General features: G+C 26.7%; 1 protein-coding gene across 2 annotated transcripts; it reads right to left on the bottom strand.

Annotated features, from left to right (window-relative positions):
• Positions 1-7,635: 7,635 nt before the first annotated feature.
• Positions 7,636-10,206, bottom strand: LOC111637168. Of its 2 annotated transcripts, XM_023382593.1 has the most exons (4): positions 9,947-10,044; positions 9,667-9,784; positions 9,378-9,571; positions 7,636-9,301 (listed from the first exon to the last, which is right to left on the bottom strand). In XM_023382593.1, the coding sequence occupies exons 3-4, from the start codon at positions 9,480-9,482 to the stop codon at positions 7,655-7,657; spliced, it is 1,752 nt and encodes a 583-aa protein (XP_023238361.1). In that variant the 5' UTR covers positions 9,483-9,571; positions 9,667-9,784; positions 9,947-10,044; the 3' UTR covers positions 7,636-7,654. The 2 variants fall into 2 exon arrangements, with proteins under 2 accessions (XP_023238361.1, XP_023238360.1); XM_023382592.1 differs by lacking the exon at positions 9,667-9,784 and having other exon boundaries at positions 9,947-10,206.
• Positions 10,207-12,110: the final 1,904 nt, after the last annotated feature.

Genomic DNA, 12,110 nt, shown 5'->3' with positions numbered 1-12,110 from the left:
GGGAGAGAAGGAGGGAGAAGATATAGACAGTAGAGAAAGGTAGGATCCCTCTGAACGGCTTACATATGGCTACAGTACTCTCTGTGTTTCATGTTGGCGTGCAGTTTTTAGGCTGCAAGACCGTAGTCACCCGAAGAGTCTAAAAGAAAACTTGAGTGTAGCGAATACCAATAATTGAGTGCCGCCACGAATAGTTAAGTGAGAAGTTAGTGCCAAGTGGCTATTAGTAGAAAGACATATCTACTTAATACTAATAAAACTGAACGCGATGGCGAATCTTAATAGTACTTAACATTAATACTCAAGCTCATATACGAGTAAATAGTACAAGCTCATATACGAGTAAATAGCTAAAGTAAATTAGCTATTTATATGAGCTTAATTAGACCCACCTATAGTAAATTACGTGGATCTTAACGATAGTAAGCTGATATTTTATACAGCCACCGGCAGGATGAATGAAGTGGTTAAGAATGTAAAAAGACACAAGATGCATATCAGTGCCCGAGTGAACGTTGGTAGTTGATTAGTTGGTTTGCATCTGACCAAACAGCTATCCGCGAGAAGTTTTCCGATTTTCTTCACGTGTTTAACGCCTAAACAGGGGTAGTTTTTCATTATCATCTTCCGGGAGGCATCTCCCTTGGCAAAGCGATTTAATGATGCGTTGCCTTATCCCATCAAACAAGCAATGGTGGAACTACAATGATACAAAGTGGTTCGGCAGGGTCCGGAGCCAACACGAGCCCGAATATGTCAAGCAAAAGCCTACAACCCATGATCAAAAGAAGCTTTTTGTTTTGATCATGGGCCAGGTGAATGAGAACTTGACTGAGAAAAATAATTACACGATTCTTTTTCAAGACAAGGGCTAAAAGCTTTTTTGGGGGGATACAAGTTCCATCCTTTCCGATTAGTGTGGGATTGGAAGGAAAGAGGCCGCATTAGAATTTCGAACTACGGTCCGAAATTAAGTTATTTCGCCTTTATACAAAAGACAATATTAAGAATTAAAACAACATGCAAAACAAATAGTTCTTGTGAAAGTTTAGTAAAAATAGATATTAAAGAACGTCAACATTAGGCCTACAATTATTGTACGAATAATAATAACGAAAATAAACATAAAAATAAAATTACGGTAAAAATGTTAAACCTTGTTGGAATCATACTTAATTTTCTACTAAAATGTCTGATAACTGCATTGCAATTTCACCAAAGAAACGCTAGACTTACAAAGTCTAATTTTATTTAAACATATTTTTTGGCATTTTCCGATGGTTTAGCTGTTTGTAATGTTGATTCAGTAAATGTCTCTTCAATCCGAAAAATTCTTTTCGGTAGACTACCTCACAGCCAATTCAGGTTATAATTCCTTTTATTGCTTTTTACAGATGCATTACAGATGAGGTAGTCTACCGAAAAGAATTTTTCGGATTGAAGAGACATTTACTGAATCAATATTTTTGGCATATTCAAAATTCCAGGCAATATGTATTTCGGGCCTCAGTAAAACCTTCAGTTACCTTTTTGACTCTCTTATGCTTATTTAAAGTGCCATTTTAACAATACATTATGATAAAACAACCGAAGACAATTTTGATATGGCCTAAATCACTGTTTTTATTTTTATCTGGCAACTTTCCATGGTAACACTAATGCCTTTTTATAAAAATGTTAAAATTAATATTAGTTATAGTGAGTTTATAACTAAATTTTGTATTTTGATTTCTTAATAAATTCAAAAATTAAAATATTTTTTGAAAAATATTATTTAAGGCCAAATATATGATAATATAAATATATAAAAATGATATCTTAACATGTAAAGTTTCTGTTATTAACGTGTGGGTTTTGCCTCCTACTTCTTAAACATTCACTTTGTTTTTGATTTTCTCAACTTTATTACATATTTACAAACGCACTAAACGATAATAACTATAAAACAACTCAATTATTTTCTATTCATTTGATCGAAGAAATTATTATATCTATATAACTTATAGATAATAAGAGTGAACTTTGTTTTTATTCAACTTTGCTATTTAACGGCATTTATATTCATTTAATATTTACATATTTCTTTATTTCCTTTACAAGTATACTTTATTTAGTATACTCAACGGAAATCAAATGTTATGTTTATATATTTATATTAGACAAATATTATTTTTATTAATTTAGTGGTGAAATTATATTTTTCACGTACTGTACCGTACAAGTGGCAAACACCCACTCTATACGATTGAGTTTATACGTATACAAAGATATATTCGAGTTTATCAATATAAAATACGTTATATTTATTAAAACATAAATATCATTTATGTGAAAGTAGTAATAATAAAATAATTTTTCTCTAAATTAGATTAATGCTAAATAAATAATTTAAATCATATTAAAGTTATATGTATTTAAAGAAATCCCTTGAAATGTTTTTAATATTATAGCAAAAATGATTTGCACTAGAAAAAGAAACGAAAACTTAGAGATTTTTCAAAATAAATTTCTTTAATCGAAACAAATTTCCAATTTTCTTTTTGAATTATATAAAAGCGAATAAAAAGTTTTATCACTTTTGTTTACACTTGTCTACAGAGAATATACTATTCCCATGTGCATCAACTAATTTGACTTATTAATTTGCTTTGTATCTGTCTAGATATTATCCTATTTTATTATATAGGCTATATTTTTAACACGATATGATGTAGAATTATAGGCCTATAATTATCGACTGATAAAACTGAACGAGAGTTCTTTCTTAAAACTCTACTTAAATTTTACACTGTTTATAAATTCACAGATTTTAAAGTATGCTTTAAATTTCTTATGTTCTATTAGTATTTAGATAAATATACAATTTTTATATTCGTGTGATAGTTTTATTCTAATAAAAATTTTTATAATAAATATTTTTAAAGAATGCTAATGATCGTCTTTTTAATTATTTGTATTCTAATCGATTGCAATAAATAATATTATATCCTTTATTTTATTAGCAAATATTTTAAATAATTGGAATATTTAGCGATAAATAAATGAGAGGAATTTTACAATTTATAACTAAACCGAAGGTAAACGTAAATTGAAAATTTATTATTACATAAAGCAACAAATACAATATTTCTAGATGTTGATAAATCAAGTTTTGAAAAAGATAATTCTAATACATTTTAAAAACTTTAAAAACGCTTTCATTAATCATGCTTTTCGAGAATATCAGATAGGAATGGCTTCATCCTCACCATATACATCACTAAAGTGCATTTACATTCATACATACATCATGATTAAATTCTAGATTTGGTTATGCTTATCGGTTTTCGAGATGTGAAGAATAATGAAGGTGGGCCACCCTCCTAAAACATAATTAAAATGCATCGTTATTGAACTTAAGTGTGTCCTCAAAGTGGATGAAATTTGAGTCGCAATATCATACAATGAAAGTTACATAAAAAAAAAGTTTAAAAATTTGAATACTCTTTGAATGTTAATAAATTCTTTCTTTAGAAATTTTGCTTTATGTGATCAGCAAACGATATGTAGCTATAGTTTAAAAAAAGAAAAAAACCAACTAAAATATCGTCTCTTCGAAAATATTTTGAACTCTTGTGTCTTCGAATAATTAAACATGTTTCAATTAATGAAACATTTATTAAAATGTATTATTTAATTACAACACAAACTTATTATATTTGCTTATGCAGGGTGCGATTTGAAAAAGAGATCTCCCCCTTCTACCTTTTTTACCCCTACTCTGCTGGAATCAAAATATCCCTTTCTTTACCCTCTCTTAGCGAACTCGTGATTTGATTTTACACAAAATACAAGGTTAATTTATAAATGTAATTGCTCAATTATCATTTGTGACGTTCTAAATTCTACAAATATTTTTCCAACAGATACCTTAAGATCAGCACTCAGCATTAGAACCGAAAGAAAAGAACGATAAGGAAAAAAGATTTTGCTTTTCCTTATCGTTCTTTTCTTTCGGTTTATTCAGTTACCTACTGCTGTTATTACTGCTGGGCATCAATGCACAGAAATGCTTAAGATAAACACACTTAGATGATCTCTTCCTTAACTACAAAAACTCAATGGAGAGTTGCTTGGAACTATAGTTTCTTTTGATGTTTCATGCATGTTTTAAACTGATTCAAAAATTGTTACAATACATGTAGGCTATCTGCAATTCTTTTCTGAGTGCAGTAGTACTTTCTTTAAATCTTCGCCCTACGAGAATCTCTTTTTAGCAAATCCATTGTGGGTTCGGCCAGGCCAATAACGGAGCAGGCCAGATGGCGAAGAACCGTGCCCGACATATTTAGAAAAGACATCAGCCGAAAATTTTAAATTACATTTACATTTAAATGGTTTAAAATTGATATAGACGTATATAAGATGCAAAATAAAATGTATCTGTCTATTGAGTTAAAGAAAATTATAATTTCACGATACAATAAGATAAAAACATACAGAAACAGAAGAAAAATTGATTAAAAAAGATGTTTTACAAAGTTGAATAAAGAGATAACCAAAAGATGATCAGAAATATTTATTAAATACGTCAGCCTATTACGAGAGATTGTTGTTAATGGAAGTGAAACAGAAAGAAAAAAGGCCAAAACTTGCTTTTTAAGTGGAAATATATTCTGAGAATCTTGATAAACTAAAAACAGTATAAAGAATTCTTAGAAATACGATAACATGAAAAATGCCAGAAGGAAACTTAATATCAACAAAATCAACAACACTATCTTCTTCTTGTTTTATGGTCGGTTTTTGTTAAAATTTTGTTTTTCTAGTAGTGTACTAATTTAGTCTTTATCAAAATTTTTCTTTCCTATCTAATTCAAAAATGTTTAATTTAGTTACATATGAAAAATAACAATTTTTCTCAAAATTTTAAATACAGGATTAAGTAGCATAAATTCCAATGTTTTCACAGTATTCATTTTGCTGATGTAAAGATTCTTCTTGTTATTATCATATAATTATCATCTTTCTAACAGTTCTTTATAATCTTTCTTAATTTACACAATTCTTAGAATATATTTCATTATCAGATGTAAGTTTTACAGCACTTATTTTTAGTTTCTACCTTACTTTTTATAGTAAATATCATTCCTGCTTTTAGTATATGTTTCTAATCATTTTTAGCCTGTTTGTTATTTAATTTTTTCTTCATATTGTTTTTCTACATATCACACTGTAATCTAAAATGTATTCTTTTAATCAAATTTCTTATATTTTATGTATTTTTTATTCACTGTAACATGAAATTAATAATTTTCTTAGTCTAACAATAAACATATTTTTATTTTGAGTTTTGTATTGAAGCTTTTTACTTTATGTTATTTAATAGATTATCATTAACTAAGTTATTTTGCAATTATAATAATTTTAAAACATTTAATTTAATTGATTAATTAAATCTATAAATCTGTATGAATTAAATTTGTACATTTTAAATCTTTTTTATACGATTGACATTTATATGATTTTTACGAATAAAAATAAACAAATTTAAACTTGATGTCAAAGTAATATAAATTAAATAATATTAAATTAAACACAAAAAATTCTCCTTTTATTCAAGTTTACTTTTCATTATAAAATTCAATATTATATTATTTAGTAATCACTACTCCAATTAATTGATGTAATAATGAGAGGAAAATAGTTTTATTTCTCGTTATTATTGCATGCAAATTATGATATGAGTATAATAAAATATATTTAATTGATTTAAATCGACTAAATAGAAACTAATATTTCGTTTATTTTGTTCTATATTATGCATTAATTTGACTTGATTTATATAACTATAAACGTAAAAAAATTATTTTAATCTTTGTCCTTATTACTGTACTTTTCTCATGGACAACGTCGGGCATAGTACAGTAAGTAGACTACTTCGTATATATATACATATATATATACGGGTATATGTACTTATTCTTTTGGTTTGCTAATCTTGCTATGTACCTTTAGAGTTTAGTTTGCTTATTTATCACGTTTTATCGTGTTATTCCATATTTTAACTTGTCTCCACTTGTGTTAACTTCAGTATTTTTCAATCAAGATCCTAATTAACACATTTAATAACAAATTGTGAAGGAAAAAGTAAAATAAACGGCGACGTAAATGTTATTTTTGAAAATTAAAAAGGAAATAAATAAAATTATAATTACAGTATATTGAAAACACATTATTTCTTTACAGTTCTAATAAAAAATTAATTTTGAAATTATTATACTGTACCTGGAGAAAGTTACATATCTATTCATACATGCTAATATAAGCAGAACATTTTCGAGTAAAATAAATAATGGAACAAAAGTAATTTATTGATGATAACCACCGATAATTTTTGAAAGTTCTAAACTTCGACCATTTCTTTTAGTTGCTACAAATAACTTATTGATGCGTACTAATGGCACGATGTCGTAAGCCCATATCAATAAAACAAATAAAATATAAAAAGTCTTCATCTCACTCCATTTTTACTGCTAATAATCATCACACTTTTTTCGTTCACAAAGTATTTCAATCCGAATAAAATTTAAATAAATATGTGACATCAGAATAATACAATAGATGTACACGTAAGACAATGGACATAATTAAATAATATCTTAAAGATCAGTCTAAGTAAATTTAATATAAAAATTTAAAGAGTAGATAAATTTCATCGTTAGATAGCATGTTAACTGACTATCCTCATTTCTTATCTGGAAAGAATTCTTCACACAAGGCAGCGATATGATGACATATAAAAAGGAGAAACTCAGTGGCATATGTAAGTTATGTGAAAAATGTGATAAGAAAAACTTCTTCTGTTTATGCAATGATTAAAAAAAAAAAAATGTGATAAGAAAAACTTCTTCTGTTTATGCAATGATTAAAAAAAAAACCTCTTATTTAAACATGTAGTCTGCATCAGAAAATCAGTAAAATTTCTTTTCCTAAAGTACTTATTTAAATATTGTAATAAATATATTAACTTCACATACACAAACCTGTTTATAAATGCAATTATTTGACGATATAAAACTAATAATTTTGGAATATTTTTATATTTTAATAAGAAAATAATTTGTGGATTTTTAATTTTTTTAATTAAAAAAACAATTACAAGATAACTGTACATCATATTTATTTTTAAGAAAATTAAATGATACAAAATTTAAATTATTTTATTACAAATTATTAAAATTATACAATGAAAGCAATAGGTTATTTTGCTGACAGAAATTTGACAAGCAAATTTTAATCTCTTACTAAACGAACAATACATATTTACAATTATAATACATTATTCATATTTAAACAATATAGGCTATAGAAAATGTTAATGTTTACCTTTAAAACACAGGTATTAACGTATTTAATGTATATTTATCTATTATATTATCTATTATAGTATGATAATGTATATTTATCATACTATAATAGATAAATTAGAATAAAATACATTTGTATTTTAATGTAGTCTAATTTAATTAAAACAGAAAAAGTTAGTTATTATCAACAATATAAAAATTCTCTCTTAAAATTTCAAGCATTTAATATTTCTCAAAATATATTTCTTGTTTAGAAATTATTTTATCATTTTACTGTTACATCAATATTAAAAAGTGTATAAATGTCACGTTGGAAATTTTAATTGATATTCTGGATGAAGTATAATTTTTTCAGTTGGTGTATCACAAATTTCTTTATTAATTAAACTATAACATCGATTAGGTATTTCTTTAGCTTTTTCTGGATTTGTTTTATCTAAAATAACATAAAGTAATTGCCAACACCTTACGCATTGAGGATCTATTTGAAGAGCTCTCTGTAACCTATCTATTGCCAGATTAGGTAGGTCTAAAGTCATTAACCAACTTGCTTCATATTGAAGTAGAGTAGAATTACTTCCAATACTGATCTTATCGGCAAAGTTTTTAAGAAATTCTTTAGCATATTTTGTTTTTTCCCTTTTATAAACGGTGACGTTTCCAATTGTAAAAACGTCGCGAAAACCTTTCTTTAAAAATTTTCTAGCTTCTGTAATAATGACATAATTATAAATAGGAGAAGATAATATAGATTTTAAGACTAAAGGGCTATTTTCCACAGAAACAAAATTAGTAACTTTATCCATGAGACAGAGACTGATATTTTTTTCTACTCCAAAATAATTTTTGCTGCTAAAATTCTGTCTGCTATCGATGCTCCATTCTCTAAATTCGTAGTGAGTCTTGGCAAAAATAGGAACGTCCTTATGTAATATCGTATATCCCCCCGTTTTGTATATGGAATAATCCAGTAATAAGCCAGTAACATCACTTTGTTTGCTAACAAAATCCAAGCTCATGTTAACCATACTGGATTCTGTATGATCTATTGTATTTCGAAACATAAAAGCGTCGATAACATACAAAATAATTTCAGCGAAAAGAAGGAAGTCTGTATAAAGAGCATTTTCCGATGCCAGATGTCGAATGAAACAATATAATACGTACACAGTCACAGACGAAATGCAGAGGAAGAGAACAATGACGTCGTGTATAAAGCGTAGTTCCTTGTGAGGCTGAAAAGAGTAAAATACTAATAGTAAAATGACTACTAAGCCTAATTTTGTCATTTTTATCATATATTCGCGATATACTTTGCTGTAATTTACAAATAAAAAACTCCCAAATATTAATAATGTCATCGACGCTAAAATGGTATTTGGATAGTTAGAAACAATTGTTTCTTTGATATAGAACGATATATCCATTCTACCGAAAAGATTCCCTGCAAAATACATCTGAAACCTAATCCACTGCCAGGGTGAAACAAACCATAGTCCGTAACTAAAATAATCGTCAAACCCTCCTGTGAAAATTCCCGCAGACACTCCCAAGATAATTGCTATTATTAGTTGAATATTTTGCAGAATTATCTTTCCTCGAAAAGTTAAAATCAGGAGAGATATGATAAGAATATAATCTGGTCTAAGATATATTAAAAGACCAAAACAGAAACTGATAAAAAGCAAATGCAAAGATATCTTTTGTTTCGCTTCTTCGTTATCTTTCTGCATATCTGTAATTCGAAAGAAATCACTTAAAAAGTAAAAAAGCAAAGGAGAGCATAAGCTATGAATAAGAGTATGAGTCCCCATTTGAATCAATTGTTCCGAAAAAGCTACCAAAATCGAGGATATTATAGCAATATCATCTGGAAATTGAATACTTGTCAGAAATTTGTAGATGCTTAAAGGTAAAAATCCAGCAAGGAATGCGTGGCACATTTTAGCAAACTGAAAAAAAAAAATACATTAAATATTTTAGTATATTATTAAAACATCTTTAAAACAATGATAATTAAATATTTACCACAAATGGATTAGTTTTAATCGAAAAACATTCCTTAAAGTAAAATAAAATGATATAAATTCGAGGATGAAGCCAGCTTCTCATACTGTACATACTTAGTTTCATGTGTTGTTTTTCACTAACGGAGTCTGGAATTTTGGAGGGGAGATATTCGTACGGACGAAATCCATAATTATATACTTCAGAATGTGCAACTATAAATAAACTATAAATTAAACACGATTTTCAACACAATAAACATAAATTAAACACGAATCATATAACTATAATTCTATAAAAAGTACTGTACAAGATTTAAGCTTCTATCTCTAAACTCTATTTTTAACATCATTTCCTCTAGAAAGCAGGCATTTGTACATTAAAGAAGACTGAATCATGATTCACTATGAGTCATCAAAATTTATCTCCTAGATTATAAAAATGACAAAAAAAAAAAAAAAAATTAAAAAAAAATTCTACAAATTATATCATTTACAATTTACTTATTAAGTGATAATTTTATCATTTATATCACATTATATTATTATAGAAATTAAACATTATATTTATATAAAATTTTAAAAAGTTACCTTCAATCGATTGGAAAACTTCATCTGGATGTAAAATCCACCAAGAAGTGGGACTGATGGAGAGACAAAGTCGATTTGCTAACGTTAACACCATTAACACACTAAGAGTATATGGAGGGAAAATAGATTTATTCGAATTGATAGAAATATCCCTTTTTTGATTATAATGTTGCTTTTGTAACGTTTGATTTTTCATTTTATTTAAATTCTTTCTGAAAGACATCGTATAAACTTTCTATCCTCTACGCTAGTCACAGGTAAACGCACCTGTAACAGGTAGGTGACGATAAGGCGCATGCGTTGCCGTAGGTAATAAAGCAAGAAGACAAAAAAGTTGCGTAACAAGAAACGTTGTTTGTTTTATTTCTACGCTTTCTATGTCAGTACAACACTAAACTTATTAATTATTTATTATTCATTTGTTAGTAACTCTATAAAAGCATTGTATCAATATTAACTGAATAACTTAAAACTACATTTTTGTTTAAATAATTATATTGGATTATAAATCAACAAGAATTTTAGAAGATTTTCTAACGAATAAAACATGTAGTCTAATAGAAGAAACTGATAAAATATCATTATATAAGTGTTTATAATAATTATCTATTGACACATATTCGTGATGATAAAGTCCCATCCTAATATTTATCAATAGATGATGTAGAAAATATTTCATAATCATATTTTGAATATNTATAATAACTGGAAAATCTTGTTTTTTTCCGGTTATTATAATGAAAGTCATCATACATTGATTAAGAATAGAAAATAAATTTTGCGATTAAACCTATAATTATTCATTCATACAAGTCATTCATTGTTACTATCACGTTGAATTTATTGTAATCTTTATCCTGGTTAATTAAAAGAATAGTTACAAAAGTTTAATTCATTAATACAGAATGTTGTTTTTGATTTCAAATTGTTGTAAATCGAAACCGGATTCTCCCAGTGGAGACACAGAGACTTTATATTATGGTACTCGTGCGTCAGTTTGCTATATTTGGAACGTTACAAACAGGAATCCATGTCTTCAAAATTTAAAACGAGATTACTTCTGCAGAAGAACGATATAATATTTTTCTGTTTTAGATTGTTTCTTATTATCGTAAATGTTTAAAAATATGTTTAAATTAGAATGATATACAGCAATGCAACGAAACAAACTATAGAGAAATGCTTTAAACTGAGTTAAAATTCTATGTATAGTTTGCTTCTTAATAAGATTTCAAAAATTCAACATAATATCTATTTGAAGATGTCCATAAATTACATAACTCAGAGATGACTTGAGAAAAAGTTAGTTAAGTTCTAGAATATCTAAATATAATTCATTTGCCAGATTTTTCGATAAAGAATAAATGAGTAAATATAGTAATGTACTCATTTAATCGCCATTTATATTCATTTTGCAGGTCCATAGGCAAGATTTAAAAATCACATAATTTTATATTTAATTTTTATGTTATAAGTATTAGGCTATATAAGAAATAACACAGTACAGTGGATTAAGGGAGAATTAAACAAGTACAGCACAAATAAATTTGTTATATATGTTACCGCTAAAGCTCGAAATCCGTTAATGTGTACATTACCTAGCTAATCTGCAGATTAACTAGGGAGATCCGTTAAAGCTGCGAAAATTGTTCAATTTCTCAAATTACCTAGGTAATTTGAGAAATGGAATAATTTTCGCTCTATTCCGAATATATATGATGTAATTTTATAAATTATTAAACTGAGAAATCAATTATTGCTATCAGAAAATATTAAACAACTTTTATAACTTTCAAACTTTTTTATGAATCATAATACACACAATAGAATAGTCGAAATATGTATATTTGAAGAGGATGAATCATATAAATATACTCTAATCTACTGATCCAATTTTCTTTATTTTTTCTTATCCTTTTGTGCTATTTTTTAATGCTTAAAAGCTGCTTAAATAATGAATTTGTTTATTATTTAGAAAACAATATAGTGTATTTCTACTGTAATAAGTTCAATAAAGCTTTATTTGAAGGAATTAAATATATTTATATAATTAATAAGTCATTAATGAAATAAAAATAAATGAAATTATTTATGTTAAATTCCGTAAAAATTGTATAAATTTAATACCTTCCTAAGCTGAATAAAATTTATCTTTATAAAAACT

This window comes from Centruroides sculpturatus, unplaced genomic scaffold, assembly GCF_000671375.1.
Source record: "Centruroides sculpturatus isolate CEXI.00-Female unplaced genomic scaffold, Cexi_2.0 scaffold1080, whole genome shotgun sequence".
NCBI lineage: Eukaryota > Metazoa > Arthropoda > Arachnida > Scorpiones > Buthidae > Centruroides > Centruroides sculpturatus.
The sequence above is the reverse complement of the archived record's forward strand: the minus strand, read 5'-3'. Positions and strand labels throughout refer to the sequence as shown.